Raw genomic sequence first — 16,010 nt, 5'->3', positions numbered from 1 at the left:
AGCTGGTTTGGGGGAGAACTGCAGTGGAGGCTGACAACCATGTGCACAGGGCTCAATTTCTCCAACACAGTGAAAGAAAATACCACGTGGACATAGCTCAGACATCCAGATCTGCGGCACGGGAAGGTCTTGCTAAGCCCCATCACAGATTTGCTGAACACTTACATATTCCTCCTCCAAGTTCAGGATGTGATCAATAGCTTCTTCCACGTTCTCAGGGAGTCCTGTCACAGTCACACAGTTGGGATCAGGAGCTCCACTTTGGGGAAAGCGAATATCCACCTGTAACACAAGGAACAGCACAAGGCTTATACCTGCACACCTGAAATGCCAGAGATTCCCCATGACCCTTGTTATTGGAATCACAGATCGCTGTCATTAATGCCCTAATTATTGTCTGTTGACAGTCTGTTTCAGACCTCCACAGCTCAGATGCTGAGAGGTGAACAGGTACATACATAGCTGGCCTCAAAGCTTGCCCAATTTCCTGTGGAGGAAAGCAGAGCAGTCTGTAGTAAGGACCCAATTTCCAGCAACCCCTGCTGCTGGACTCTCACTCCCAAGAAGCTCACTGTTTTCTGGGCAGCTCCTGCAGCAGAGGCAGGAGAGGGGCTTCATTTCCAGACAGTTTTTCCTCACACTGCTGCAAGTATTTTTACCACTAAGCCATCACCACAAAGCACAACAAGCTTTCTGTGTTTGCCACAGAATAATCCTGGCTGATAGTTGCTTTAGAGAGCTGGCCTAGTGCATCCCACGCACAAGCACCGTGCTCTCTCACACCCTGCCGTCCAGATGGGTGCCAGAAACCTAAACAAGACAGGACCAAAACCAAAGGCTGTTCATTTAGGAATCAATTTGTTTCAATAACTGAGTCCAGACAAAAATGAAAGTCTCCAAAATCCTAGCCCTCAGTATTCACATACGCTGCTGGCCCCTGCAGTAAAGCCTGCTGCTGATGCCATATGCTATCAGGGCAGAGGTCCCTGACCTTCCCAGAGCCAGCTGACTTTTCCACATGCACAGCCCTGAGAATATGCCATGGTTCCCAAAATCAAGGGGATTCACAGTGGCCTAGAAGCATTCCCTCAGTTAAGCTCAAGTAGGGGGACAGCTGGGAAAGCCTTTTCGTGAAGTCTCCCAGCAAGAAGCCTGGCTGCCCACTTCCAGTAATCAGAGTAGCTGACATATCACACCTCCTCCTCTCTCTCAAGATCAACTGGGACCCTGTCTGCAAGAAACCCAGCAACAGGTCTCCAGAGAGGGACAGAACTCAGTGCTGCTTGCAGGGCTAGTCTAGAGCACCAAGGAAGCATTCCCAGGTTCCACTTCTGTCTGGATTCCAGCAAAACAGGAAAAGCTCCTGGCCTGGCTCCCAGAGAAACATGACTCATAGGTGAGCTGGTGTGGGGATGTCTGGCTGTGGTGTCCAGACAGCCCAGGTACCCTGGGCATACCAGGGTGCCCTGGGCCAGGGATGCCCTCATTTGCTGGTGGAATTAAAGGTGAGCAGGGCAGCACTGGCTTTTCTTTCATGTCTGTTCTAGCTGAAGATGCTGAACAAGCACAAGACACAAGAAGTAGAAGATGTGAGCCTCATTCAGCACCAAGCTCTTTACACAGGAGAACGTGGCTGCCCATGCCCAGTCTGACCTGTGTGGCATGGCCCTACTGCTCACCTTGAACTCATCCATGATTTTGCGGATGGCTTTTCCACGTGCACCGATGATGCGTGCGTGAACACGATGGTCCAGAGTCACATCCTCAGAAACCATCTGCTCCAGCTCACCAACAATTTTCATGATGGCATCCCGGGCAGCCTCAGCATTCTTCTCATAGCCAGTAATGGTGATTTGGTCTTGGGCCTGAGGCACAGAGATGTGTGAGAGACCAAGCTCATAAGAAAGCTTTCTCCCTGCTAATCCCCTTTACCATCCACCTTATTCAAAGGCAGTGGAGAGAGTTCAGAGCTCTTGAGAAGATGCTCAGAGACAGCCACTAGCCATCCTTGTACTCTGTCTGATCAGGCTCACCTGGCTTTCATCATCCTTGTCAGGGAACTGGATGTTGACCTCATGCTCTGTACGTATCTGGGTGATCACTGCTCCCTTCCGCCCAATGATTTTAGGGTGATACTTGGGATCTACAGTGACTGTCAGTTTGAAGCTTCGCAAGGCCTGGAACAGGAAAAGCAGAGTGAGAACAGGGAACTCACCATGGCTGTTTCAGTGATGTCCACTTAAGTCACAGCATTTCCTTCTGGCTTCTGAGATCCATGGAACAGATTTTGCAGGGCCATGCCTGAGCACTCAAGCCATCCATCCATTGCAGCCTTGTGCATTTCACCTTGTGCTTTCAGGGGGAAACTGCAAACAACCACTCAACTCATCCCTAACCTATTATTCAGAGCTGTGATAAGGATTCAGTAAGGATAGGTAGAGACTGGCAGCACAGAGAGTGTTGTCACCCATCAGTGTCCCGAAAGTATGTGAAGGAGTGAGAGAGACCTGGACAATCCAAAGTTATTCCCAAATTCTCCCTTCAGTTCATGGTAAAGGAGCTACCTTTGAGTAACCCATTTATGACCATTCCACACCCACAGAGCAGCTAAGGGTGCCCCTAAAAGATGAGGTGTGCCAGGAGTCTGCACCCAAAGTCTGAAGCTGTGTTTGGCTGGAAGGAAGAAGGACAGGCCCAGGCCTTACCCGATCCTCTTGTTCAGCTTGCAGCTCCTTCACTCTGTCCAGGAGCCCGACCTTGGCACGGTCCAGGTTGGTAGCCAGCCCAGTGATCGTGATGATATCTGACTGCAGCTCAGGAGCAGGCACCTGGATGTTCACCTGAGTAACAAACACCGATTATCATTTTGTATCACTGCTCATTCTGTATCACTTATGATGCCTCTGACTGCAAGCTGGCATCTCCCTGCTCCCCCCTGACACTGAGACCAGCTCCCACCCAGGCAGCCTAAAAAACACAGAATGGCTGAGGTTGTAAAGGACCTCTGGAGGCTGTCAAGCCTGGAGTCAGTTGCCTGGGACCATTTCTAGATGATTTTTGAATAGAACTCTGTTTCTTCAGCCCCTGTGCTGGCCTAGAGAGGCCAGAAAACAAATATATGTTCAACAACACTGACTGCAGCCAACCCGCATCAGCCCCAGAGGCTCTAGAGAATTCTCCTGAATTGGTAGGCAGAGCAGAGCTGTTTCCCAGAGCCCAAGAGGACATCAACTCTCACACTGATGAGGAATCCCTGCCGACACCAAACAAGTCATGCAACACTGACAACATCAACACCAATCCTACAGCTTCAGCATGAAAGCTACCAAGCCCTGGATATAAGGTCTAAAACATACTGGGATCACTTTCCTATTATGGACCCTTGGATTCCACAGCAGACCTGAGCACGTTGTAACTGTCCAAACCCCCAACATGGTGACTTACAGATTCTCCAGGACAGAGGAGATGGAAGGAAGGGCAACAACTTACTTCAAACTCATCCATCATTTTGCGGATCCCACTTCCTTTCTGGCCTATGATGTAACGGTGAAGATCAAAGGGAACTTCCACCTCAATGGTGACAGGAACCAGAGCCTGCATGGGATGAAGCACAGTTTACCAGTGGAAAAACTTCTCCTGTCTTCTAGCTTGCTATATACTTGCCTAAGAGAACACGTTGCTGAACAGAGGTATGTTCCCTTGCAGTCAGAATACAAATTTGACAGAAAGAGAGAACAGCTGAGAACACCAAAATGCCCTGTTGCATGTTTTTGAAACAAGTCATCTGAAACTCCACCTGTGGGACAGGTTTGTTTTCATATCCTTGGCTTCAGTCTAGCAGACTTGAAAAACATCACTATAGAAGCATGGCAAGGTCTGCTGAACCTGGAATAACTCAGTCTCAACCAGCTCCTCCTCTTCCCAGCTGTGTTCCATAAAACAATCATGTCATGCTGTTACAGCTATTGGGACTGCTTACAAGCACTAGTAATTACAGTCAGGCACTATGATTGAAGCTGCCAGGCTAAGTCACAGAGCAGAGGGGCTTCCCTTGAGCAATGCAGACCCCCTCTACAGCCAGCATCACTGACCACTTGCACTGCACCTAGACTGAGCAACTTTTACTACCACCACCAAAAATGAAATCCAAACATCACCACCTTAATAGGATAAGGGGCTGAAAGAGCCACAGACCTGCAGTGCCTCCTTTGCTGCCTCACACTTCTCCCTGCGGCCAGAGATGATGATGATATCGCACTTCTTCGGAGAGCTGGGATCTGTGTCCTTCCCTTCCTTGCCTTCCCCACCTTCCTCACCATTCTCCTGCACAGCTGGCTCCACAACAGGGGCTGAAAACACGGAAAGCCTGTGTTCAATGCATAGAGCCCCCTCTTTGCTCATCATCTCCCTCCTCCAGATCCTAAGGCTCAGCCACCAGTGAGAGCTCAGAGAGACCTCACTAAGCCCACAGAGCCTTTTTTTGTCAGGGTAAGTCCTTGTACTCCCTGTACTCTGCAGTGACATGTTCACAATACCCAGGTCTGCAGTTTGACCTCCTGAAACTGGCCCCTTCCCAAGAGAACAAGGTTGATGCTAGTCCCAGATTCAAGGACACTAACACCAGGGATCAGTTCTCTCCAGAAATTTTAAGTAGAACATGCCCACTGGTACAGCGTGTGGGCTACACTACACTATACTATACATGCATCCAGAGGTATACCTGGGTTTTCCTCCCTGTCAGGGAATTTGATCTGGACGCCATAGTCCCGGGTGATCTGCTGGATCCGGGATCCTTTGGGGCCCATAATGGAGCGGTGGAACTTCTGTGGAATGGTGCACTCGATTGTCACTTGAGCTTCCTGTGGGAAAGCAGAATTATTTTATTGTGATGCAGCCTCTTTCACACCAGAAAAATATGATGCTTGTGCATGGTGAAATCCAAAATGGACACAGAGAGAAGTCAGAAAAGATGACAGTGGCTGACAAGGGGAAGAACTAAACATTTCCTAGAATTGTTCCTCTCTGAGAAGAGCAGAGGATTTAAAAAAGGTTGCCTTCAATTCAGGACATTAAAGGCTTCCGAGAACAAAGCTCAAATTCTAATACCCTGAAGAGGAGGAAGCATTAGAAGAAAGGAAAAAAAATAAGGATAGAAGGGAAGACAACAGGTTTGACACTTGACTGCTTCCAAAAGCCAACACTAACAGTGCAGAAAACCCCTGCAAGCAACCACTTCCAAAGGCCAGACACAGAGAGGCACAAGAAGGCTACAACCTTTTAATGTCTAGATATACATCAAGGAGTGGTCTCCTACTTCCACCCCTAAAAACCAAGAAGATTGTCAGAGGAAGAAATTCATTTGTACAGCATTGCCATTTTGGATCCAGGCCAGGATCTAAAGTCTGCAGACCCTGTATGTTGACAGCAAAGGTTCAGATCCAAGAACTACCATACTTGTTCACATAAAGCTTGGTCATACAGCAGGTTCAAGTAGGACACTGCTGAAGGAACAGGACACAGAAGAAACAGTTTTCCTACAACATACCAGGTCCTCAATGATCTCCTGGATGCGTTTCTTGGCTGCCTCCACACAATCCTTGGCTCCCTTGAGGGTGACTTTATCGCTCTGGGTGCCAGAGCGCGGGAAGCTGACCATCACACCGCCATACTCATCTGCAATCTCACGGAGAACTTGTCCTCGACGGATGACAAAATGGCGGTGATGCTTGGGGTCAACCACCATGGAGTCTTCAACCACGTTATCCTGCCAACACACAACAGCCAGTCAACCCCATCTGTCCTGGCGATAGCCATGAGCTGGCTGCACTCAACAGCCATCAGTTTACAACCTCACTCCAAGGTAAGGAAGGATCTTCCTGAGCTCCCACAAAGGGCAGCAAACAATTTTAGGACAAGCAGGTCCTTTATGCTGACTTGTTACACCTTGCCACAGAGGGAGGTAAGAAAGCAGAAGAAGTTCATACCAAGTTCTTGATGAGGGCCTCCAGCTCCTTCTGTGCCTCTTTGACAGCCTCCTCTGTTCCCATGATAGTGATCAGTTCCTGATCTTTGTCCTCAGAGGTGGGGAAGATGATGCGGGCCCCTGTGTTGTCTCGCACCTTACGGATGTTGCCACCACCCTTACCAATAAGGAATTTGTGGTACTCTGGTTTTGCACGGAGGTCCACAGTATAACTCTTTGTTTGCTGAAAGGAACCAGAGACCCATGGAACGTATTAATATACTGAAAATATCCATCAGCACCAACAGTCAGCATTTAGATATGTTACCTGCACCCACAGGCAGAGTGCTGCAAAAGCAAGGTAGATTCAGTGCACCATTGGAAGTAAAAAAGGTATACAATGTCTTAAATTAAAAACACTAGCCCAAAGATCTTTTCAGGGCCAAAACACTATCTGTACACTCAGCATGACCAATGAGAATATGAGCAGAGGCTTCCCTAGGAGAAGGGTCTGACCTGCACAAAAGGCAACACAGTCATTTGCTAACTGACTGCTGCAAGCCAGGCTTCCAGAGGCAACCAACAGATTCCCAGGGAGAACATATTCACATGCTGACCCTAGAAAGCTTGCTATTAAAATGACCAGTCAGCCACAACTCAGAGCAAGGTCTTGCAACCAAGAGCTCTCAACTCTGAAAATATGCAGTGAAATGGAAGAACTGGAGCTGAAATGCAGAGATCAAGAAAAAAGTGAAGGAGATCTACAGAGTAAACTGTTTCAGAGAAGTGCTGATACCCAAGAAGATACAAACCACAGAAGCAGGGAGCCTTAACTCTGAGTATATATCATCAGTCTGGCCAGAGATGTATTACAGACAGTTCTACCCATGAGAGAACTCATTGTCACAAGGATGAAAGTACATCTTTCTTTTAATCATCCAAACTGTACTCAAATCCCTCAAAGGAGGATTTGTTCAATTGATGCCAAAGGTTTCCATGCAGACAGAGAGAACCACTTTAACCTCCAAAAAGAAACAGCTGCTCAAACCAAACTGCCTCTTCCCCTGCAAGGCAAGGCTCACCTTCTCCTCTGCCAGATGTAGCAGCTGTTTCTTGGCTTTCTCCACATCCTGGGCAGGGCCCCTGATGGTCACGGTGTCACTGCCAGAGCCCTCTGTGGGGAAGTGGATGTGGACTCCACCACACTCCTCCATGATGGAGCGGATGAAGCGGCCTTTGGCGCCAATGAGGGAATTGTGGAGTTTGGAAGGAATAGAGACCTCCACCTCTGTGATGTTGGCCTAAGTGAGGACAGTATGGGATATTAGTCAAGTTTGCACAGATTCTGCTTGCCCTCTAACTCCCACATTGCCGGGAGCTTTGCAGAGTTGTGTGAGAAATGCCTGACTAGATGACCAGAGGGGATTGGGACTGGCCATTCCAAACACATCAGCAGCCACAAACTTCAGCTGAAGAGTCAAGAACAGATTGACACCCATATTTGTCTCTCCCCTGCTGCACCCCACTACAAGCAGTTCTGTATTTAAATCTCCTATAACTCCTATATTTATGTTTTCAAGTCCCTAATCTGCCACAGGCCAGTTGTTTCACTTACCAGTTCCTTTTGGATAGCCAAAATTCTATGGCGAGCAGCCTCACAGTTTGCTCTTTTGCCCGTGATAACAATTGTCTCTGAGTTGCTGTTCTCAGCTGGGAGATCTATTTTGGTGTTGCTTTCTTCACGGATCTGCCAAAAAAAAAAAAAATAAATTTAGGTGTCCCATGTCATTAAAAAATGTCTTGGAGGTTTTATTTTACATTACCAATGAGCAGGGGAGACTACTGAATGAGATTTTGCTGCAGGTAGTCACCATAATGAGCAGTGAAGACAGGAAAGATATCTCACCTTCTTGATGTTGGCACCTCCTTTCCCTATGATGTTCTTGTGGAATTGTTTAAAGATGGGAACAGAAATAGAAAAGCTGTTTTCAACCTAAGAGAGAAAGGAAGGGAGAATTGAAAATTACACCATCCTGGCAAATGAGGCCCCATCCCAGGAGCTTGATAAACAAGCTTTTGACAACAGGCTTAGACCCAAGGAATTCCCCATATGGGACACTTCCAAGAATAAGCAAAGACATGTACCTTCTGCTATAGCCCTTAAATAACAGGTATTACTTGCTTGCCCTCACACACATAGAACCATGTCCACAGTTCCCTCATCTCGAGGTGTGTCAGCCCTAGCCAAGCCACTACAGCTCTGCTCTATTCCAGGGTTATCAATGGAAGAGAGAATAGCAGATAGAAGTCTCCCTTACCAGGTCTGCCACCATCTTTTGCATATACTTAGTGCACTTCTCCACCTCGTTTTTGGGACCTCTGAGTTGGACAATGTCACTCTTGTGTGCAGGGTCTGGGAAGTTGATGATAACCTGCAAGAAATGGTCACTTAGGGTCAACTCAAAACAAATACAAGAATTGTCAGGTCAGACATGTGCAAAGGGTGGGGGGATCCTGCACATCTCCTTTCCCATTTGGAAGCAGGTAACCATGACAGCTGTCTCTGGCCAGAAGAACCACCTTCTCACACATATTAGATAAAAGAGCAGAGACATACCAGTTAGATATTTCTCATACTCACAAAGACACTAATTTATGACTTTACTGACCATGTATCTATTTCTATGTGTTCTATTTCCATGTGTCATATTTCCAATGTAGGAAATATGGCCTCTGAAGCCCTCATCTCCTAGAAAGCCTTACCTCTGGGAATTTCTCCCGGATTTCCCGGATCCGCTCACCCTTCTGCCCAATGATGGTCCGGTGGAATTTCTGCTCAATGATTAGGTCCTTGGTGCGTTCATTTTCCTGTGGAGAACAGAGTGTGCACGGAGTGTTCAGCAGGTTCAGGTAATTGTAATTACCAGTTTGCTGCCTGACAGCTTGTCATCAAGGTTTTATTCTCCAGATATAATTCACTCTAGGTTGACAGAGAAGGGGATCTCCAAGGGGATAGAGGAACTTGCACTTGTCATGAGATCCAAGCGCTCAGTGGGCAAGGGGCACACACCTCTACCAGAAGGCTACTGTTCTTACATACATTACATACTGTAATGTATGGCCTCCAGGGCATTAAATACATTACATATTGTAATGTATGGCGTCCAGGGCATTACATCCCACTAACCATACGGGAAGCGAGTTCCAGCAGCTCTTTCTTGGCCTGTTGGACCCCCTGTGGGTCTCCTTCAATTCTGATCAGGTTGCTCTTCTCATTGTCCGGGGGAATGCGCACAGACACCTTGTAGAGGTCCTTAATCCTGTTAACTGCAAGGCAAAGGCTGTGGTGACACACGCTGCTAGGGAAAGATTTGGAAGCCAAGAGAGAACCCTGACTAGAGGCTATTTAAGAAGTACATCAGCCTCTGACAAAGGGCCAGAGGGGTGGAGCTCAATCAGGGGAAAGTGTCTCTTCACCCTGGGGTTCAGCAACATCTGAGCTACACTGGAATCTGTACAATTAAATACTGTGGCGTCTAGATGCAATAGTTCACTTACCAGAGTGAGGGATCTGTTTCTTTCCCAGACAGCACCATATTTAGACTAGAAGATAATCATTAATTTCTAATCCCAAATTCTTTTTTGGAGAGAAATTCACCATGCGGATTTCTACCCCACCAACTGTGTTCTAAAGTGAAATTCACATAGAACAACTTAAAAAAAAAAAAAGTAACTCTCCAACCGCCCCAAACACAAAAATTCTGCCAAGACACAGTAAAGTAATCTGTTCAGTTTTCCAAGACATCAAAGCCATCCCAAGGCCTCACTTCCCATTTGTCTTCTTGTACCAACTTCACTCCAGAGGGGCAGAGGCAGTGTAATGGAGAAAGCACCCTGGTTGAGCTGGAGAGCAACGATAAGATCACAGGGAGGCCGAGCACAGGAAGGAGAAGAAAAGCACCTCACTTACTGTTAGCTCCGTTCTTGCCAATGAGGTGTCGGTGGAATTTGTGGTCAACGTTGATTTCTGCATAATCCATCCGGTTGATCTACAAAGAATTGCACAGGGCTAGGCAGGGCAGACGCCTCTGCTGCTGCCTGTGCCCACTGCCAGTGCAGGCTCTGACTCCAGCTGCCAGCTACAAGCACTCCTTCTGCTAGTGAGCAGAGCAGAACACTCCTCTGCTTTGAGCTGAGAGCACCATGGCTGTGAAACATTTAAAGGGACTTAAATGCCTCTTCAGCTGTACCTGAAAGAGAATCTTTCCTCCTCTGCATCAAAAGACTAAAGATGAGCTTGAGATTTTTTAACAAAAGCTTAATAACCAAGGTTTTTGTTCACCTGCCTCACAACTTGCCTTCTGCAAGTGCTGTTAAGCCTGTGAAGATACCCACAAATGTGAGCTACACTTCATCTCTGTTCTGCTGCCCCAGCTTTCCCCACTTTCTTCTTATATACAAGAACTAGTACCACCAACTTACCAGATCCTTGACCATGACTTCAATCTGTTCCTGAGCCACATTCACATCTTCTGTAGGTCCTTCCAAAGTGATTTTGTCTTCTCCTTCAGTGAATTCGATGTGAACCTTCAGACACAAGGCAAGGAAACCAGTAAGAATTCTCCAAGACACAGGCCAGGTCAATGATGTCAGTCAGACCTACACCATCAATCCCTACCATTAAGGGTACACATGACTTCAGAAGTAAGCAACCTACAGTTTTGGCTGTATCAATGTCTAAAGCATAAGGTTCTGGTGCAAGGGCTTTGGAGAAGTTCCTCACCAAGCCTTTCTCCAGACACCATCTAACTCACAAGGGAGAAGCCTCATTGAACTCAGCATTTTCCAGGTCTCCTACTACATCAACTCTCCAAATACTAACACATAAAGCTTCCTTTGAAGGACTCAATGCTTGAAAGTATCATAGGATAAGAAGTGTTCAAGGCAGTAGAATTTGGTACTTCCCCTGAATATTATCTGTGTCATTTCTTCCCTGGCTTTATCCAAGCTAGAATACATTTCTCTCTCTACAGAGGGTGAGTTGGATTAAGCCACATTCTACTTCAACTAGTGCTAAGGTAATAGTTCATCCATACCTTTGGCATCTGCTGAGTTATTTTGGCCAGATTTTGTCCTTTCTTTCCAATGATGAAACGATGAAGCCAAGAGGGGGCTGAGACCGAGGAGACGGTGAAACTGTTGGCCTGAGAGACAGAGAAGCTGTTTGATGGACAGACTGGAAGAGGCCTTCAGAGAAATTCACTTCCAATTCCCATGCTGCACCCTTGTTATTGAGTTCAAAGCTGCATCTCTTACAGACTGACAGAGACCACCCCCCTCCATCTGTCAGTGCCCAGGGATGTATATTTGGGGGCTTTCAAAGGAAACCCGGCCCATCTGGTCAATACCTTAGCATAGACTTCAGTCAATGCTTGCCCAAGCTTTTCAGGCTCGCCTCGCAGTATCACCGTCTCCGAGCTACTGTCAGTGGGTGGGATCTCGACAGAGACTCCAGTTTTCTCCAAGATCTCCTGCAGGGAATTACCCTTGGGGCCGATGACATACTTGTGCTGGGACTTCTTCACCTCCACAGCGATGGTAGTAGTCTTCTTTTTCTGTAGGAGCAGAGGCACTGGAGCATCAATCACAAGGGAGCAGGGAAGGACAAAAGTAAAAGGAAGAGACACAAGATGCAGTGAAGCTCAGCACCCAGGAAAGATCAAAGCAAAGGTGAGCACGGGAGTTTCTGCAGTACCCTATCATCTTTGGGACCTGCCAACAGAAAGCCCTATTCTCAAAAATTTACAGGTGAAATACAAAAATTCTGTTTAAGCTCCCTGGGACACTACATGGAAGAGACCACATAGACACCCCTGCCCTTGCACAATGCCCAGCTGTCCCCAGGCAGTGCTGTAATGCAACACCATGCCATAAGCTGATTACCTGTGTTGAAATTCAGACTGGTACAAATACAGATGTAACCATGAGGAAAAACAGACCAACAACCCACAACAAGGATATTCACAGTGATGTTAGCAATGGAAAATAAACTGAAGTGAAATTTACTTTTCAGCAACTTCTACTCATGTAACAATTTTGATACTGTCAGTTGGCCACACTGTAGCCTTCACACTTCCCTCCTTCCTTTGCAGCACCTGTGAAAACATGCACCCAGAGAGCTCTTTGTGGTCTGCTAATTTCCATTACACAAAAAAGTAGATCTGTCACATCCCCGGCAGAATCACCCCAAGTCCCACTGTGCTGAGCAAGGAAATGGTAAGACCCAGGTCCATGTACTGCAAGGGTTGTTGAGCAAGAGCTGGCAAGAGTACGCAACTGAGGGATGCACAGAAGTAGAACAAGAAGGGAAGAGGGGCTATGAGCAGGTGGGGGGAAGATGGGAAGCTCTAGGGACCATCCATACCTTCTCCTCATAGATCTTCTTAACACGAGCCACAGCCTGGGCCAGCTGCTCCTTTTCCCCTGTGAAGACTATCTCTGTCTTGTTAACGCTGGGTGGAGGAATGTTGATGCGTGTCCCTGTCTCCTGCATGAGCTCACTCACCAGCTTGTTGTAAGGGCCAGCAATGAAGGGATGGTACACTTTCTCCACATCCAGCCGCTCCACAGCACGCTTATCCTACAAGAATCCACAACAGTCCTCAGTGGAAACTGCTGTTGATAATATTACCATCTCTGCCACATACAGGTGAATTCCCAGTGCTGTCTCGCTTGACACTCTAGCCCAAGCACCCTTGCCAGTTGGCAGCTTCCATCCCTTCCCTTTCCATCTACAAATACTACTGTCCCCAGTTTAGGATATTCACCTCTAATCTGTCTTTCCTCAGCTGTCATCCATCAGCTGGTTCACTTCAAAATACGAAAAGTGCTTATCTGACTTTAGACACAGACAAAAGGGAGAACCAGAAAGTGTAGAACCTGGAAGCAGTGCTCAGCCAGTGGAATGGCATATATCTCTGCTCACACTAACAGCGTTACCACTAGCTGAGGCCATAGTGGCTACAAACATCTGATATACCATGGAGAACCAAAATGGCTGTTCAGATCATGACATGACAAGAGATCACAGAACTGAAGTACCTGCTCAGCAGAGATAAGCAGGATCTCGTGTCGGGCCTTTTCAATCCCTTCCTTAGTGCCAGTGATCTTGATCTGGTTGCTGGGGTCATCTGGGCGGGGGATCTGGATCTTGGTTGCAGTTTTGAGCTCCAGGTCCTGCAGCTTCTCACCATTCTTTCCAATCACAAAACGGTGGTGCTCCTTGGGGATGGCAACTGTCGCTGAAGCCTGCAAGAGAGGCCAAGCATCTATGAGAGCCCTTGCCTGTACAGAGAAAGCTTTTCAGATGCTGCTTAGTGCTACAACTGAGGAGTAAACACAATGCCTTCCAGCACATTCATCTAGCACAAGACTGATACTATGGCAGAGGAGTTGATTTAAGGTGCCTGTATTCCAGGAGTCTAAACCCCACTATTCCCTAGAAAGCATTCTGTTTTCCCAGAAGCAGTAAATACTCTGAATAAACAAAGGCCTTCAGTCACAGATGAGGAGGTGTCTATGTTCCACTGTGTCAGAGTCTCTCAGCACCAGAGAGTAACTGGGATGACAGCTCTGGGGTAGAGTTTATCTGAACTCTGATATCTGCTGCCAAGGTTACAGAGAAGAAGACAGTCTGACTCCTAGGAAACTGAAATTCAACACCAGAAATTTATTCCAGCAGGCAGAGAGCTCAACTATGCTTACCATTACTGAGTGCTAAGGTGTCTTCAAAGCAGCACACACTGCTTCTAGATGGCTCCTCTTGAAAAACGAGGGGTCTCCAGAAGTTTTCTCAATCTAGCATTAAAGGGCTGGCTTGTAACAGGGATTTCTGAACTCTTCCCTTCTCAATGACTTTTTACTGACCTGAGAGCTTAGGGTTGCTACTATGCTCCCCAGTGAATATGTAACTGCTAACTAACTAGGCACTTAAAATGCAAGCTACAATGGTAAAAGAAATAAATCAAATCAAAACCAGATCACTTGGTATGACTCTTCAACTTCCTGTCCACATACAGCCGAGCCTAGGAGAAGGTGCAATACAGACACATCTTTCAAACCTGGGGCCAAGTAGGAGGGATATTTGAGGACAGTGGGGCATGGATCCATGGTAGTACAACCTAAACTATTTTTCCAGATGCACATTATGTAGGGTTTGTCCCTTTTTTGGTCCCTCTGGCAGGGTATGACACACGGGCTGAACAGCACTGAGCAGACATGGTATTAACTATTGCATTAACTACCTTGGACATGACATTTTAAAACACACCATGACACCTGGCTGTGATGGATCCTAAGGAGAACTATCATTTTGATAATGAACTCAAGATCCTGAAGGTAACAAATCAAAATGCAGAGGACTGAAACGAGAAGCAACTGAAACAAGAAGTCTGAAATTACTTACCAATGGGGCTCAAGTTACACAACTCAGAACCCTGATCTGAAGCTTCCAGCATTTGGCAGAACTCCCTCTTCTCTACTTTTCTTTCTCCCATCCCTTCCCATTCTTCTCTGAAGGACTTCAGAGAAAGCACTATTCTGTTCTCACACACTATGAATTTTGTGTGAGGGGCCTATACCCTGCCAGCACCAGCACCTCAGCACAATGACACAGATTGAAGACTCCACCCTTCATGCAACACCATGGCCTGTAATTAGCTTTGAACCCTATTTTAAGCTTCATTTCCATTCCAAATTGCCAATTGTACACTTTGAAAATATATAGCAAAGCTGAATTAGTCATCTAATAACACCTCTTTGGCTTATAAGCACACACACCCAAGGGTCTCAAAGCATTTGGGAGTCTTGGGCAAGAGCAAGGATCAAGTGAGAAACAGTTAGCTGCCCTCACCTGAGTCTGCAGTCGAGCAACAATTTCCTTCCGAGCCTTCATGACTGCTTCCAACTTGCCAGAGACCATGATGGAAAGGCCCTGGTCCTTTGCCAGAGACAGCTCCAGGTGAGCTCCTGTCTTCTGCATGATGTCAAGGCAGATCTTGGCCTGCTCGCCCTCTCCGAACTGATTCATGTCCTTGTATTTCCTCTCCTCCAGCGGCACATGAAACACCTGCACAGCCACACAAAAGAGCATAGCAAGCTGTCAGTGTGCTTTTGCCTGACAGTTCCCCACTCTCTCTCTCTCATGGCCATACAGGACTTTAGTGGCAAGCTCACCTCCCAGGCTTGTGCAGCACGTCAACCAGCTGTGCCCAGGGAAGTGCAGGAGCACTGCAGCAGCCAGTCTGCCCCACACCAGGACTCTTCCCTAAAGGGCAATTAGCACTGACTACAGGAATTCTGCAATCCTCCCTTCGCGCCTGCCTCAGATTTTTGTGGAACAGGGATGCAGAGCTACTTCTGGACAGTTTTCCAACACATCCCTCCCCCTCCAGAGCAGTCCTAGCTCTCAGCTGCAACACCAGGGTAAAACACAACAAAGAGTCTGACATACCAAGGATTTCATACTCCAGGGAATGCTTCACTTCACCTACTTCTGGGAGTGGGGAAAAGACAGGAGATAAGACATCCAGTCCCACCAACCTGAGTGATGACAGAAGCCTTTATCGGTCGAATTTTGCTCCAGGGACCAGCAGGTTCCTGGGCAGCTTCCAAACATGGCGCTTTCTCAGGGAGTGGAGGAAAGGCTTCCTTGTAGGTTGGAGGATCATTCTCTTCTTCAGAGTTTAAAGCTGTAACTGGAGTAAAGCAAATAGGGCAAATGAGTCACTTTCCCTGCAGAAATGCCCGTGTTCACAGGCAGTGCAATTGTAATTAGGCACCACTAACAAGAGAGAGAGCAAATGGCTACTGCCCTGCTATTAATCCTATTACAACTATGCCTATGAGGCTGCCAAGTCTGGAGCACTACTGACATCAGCATTGCAGACTGCAGTGCATGCCACAAACCACTAGCCTTGTCTGAGCTAGCACAGGGGGTGCAGGGAGTGAACACAGAAGTGAATGGTGGCAGCAAACAGCACATTATTGC

General features: G+C 47.2%; 1 protein-coding gene across 5 annotated transcripts in view; it reads right to left on the bottom strand.

Moving 5' to 3' along the window:
- Positions 1-16,010, bottom strand: part of HDLBP (high density lipoprotein binding protein) — a 38,824-nt gene that overhangs the window by 3,358 nt on the left and 19,456 nt on the right. For 3 of the 5 annotated variants that reach the window (XM_062499498.1, XM_062499499.1, XM_062499500.1), the window contains 23 exons: positions 15,563-15,717; positions 14,874-15,089; positions 13,064-13,270; positions 12,387-12,602; positions 11,371-11,577; positions 11,059-11,166; positions 10,445-10,549; positions 9,933-10,011; positions 9,150-9,289; positions 8,726-8,830; positions 8,281-8,394; positions 7,869-7,955; positions 7,578-7,709; positions 7,045-7,263; positions 5,985-6,206; positions 5,546-5,764; positions 4,721-4,859; positions 4,195-4,349; positions 3,490-3,594; positions 2,706-2,840; positions 2,034-2,177; positions 1,680-1,865; positions 166-282 (listed from right to left, as the gene is read on the bottom strand). In XM_062499498.1, the coding sequence (XP_062355482.1) occupies positions 166-282; positions 1,680-1,865; positions 2,034-2,177; positions 2,706-2,840; positions 3,490-3,594; positions 4,195-4,349; positions 4,721-4,859; positions 5,546-5,764; positions 5,985-6,206; positions 7,045-7,263; positions 7,578-7,709; positions 7,869-7,955; positions 8,281-8,394; positions 8,726-8,830; positions 9,150-9,289; positions 9,933-10,011; positions 10,445-10,549; positions 11,059-11,166; positions 11,371-11,577; positions 12,387-12,602; positions 13,064-13,270; positions 14,874-15,089; positions 15,563-15,717 (3,512 nt within the window). Of the gene's footprint in view, positions 1-165; positions 283-1,679; positions 1,866-2,033; positions 2,178-2,705; positions 2,841-3,489; positions 3,595-4,194; positions 4,350-4,720; positions 4,860-5,545; positions 5,765-5,984; positions 6,207-7,044; positions 7,264-7,577; positions 7,710-7,868; positions 7,956-8,280; positions 8,395-8,725; positions 8,831-9,149; positions 9,290-9,932; positions 10,012-10,444; positions 10,550-11,058; positions 11,167-11,370; positions 11,578-12,386; positions 12,603-13,063; positions 13,271-14,873; positions 15,090-15,196; positions 15,288-15,562; positions 15,718-16,010 lie in introns of those variants that run through there. The other 2 variants (XM_062499501.1, XM_062499502.1) reach the window with 2 other exon arrangements.

This window comes from Cinclus cinclus, chromosome 10 (genome assembly GCF_963662255.1).
Source record: "Cinclus cinclus chromosome 10, bCinCin1.1, whole genome shotgun sequence".
Classification (NCBI taxonomy): domain Eukaryota; kingdom Metazoa; phylum Chordata; class Aves; order Passeriformes; family Cinclidae; genus Cinclus; species Cinclus cinclus.
Note: the sequence above shows the minus strand (reverse complement) of the source record. Positions and strands in the feature narration are given on the sequence as shown.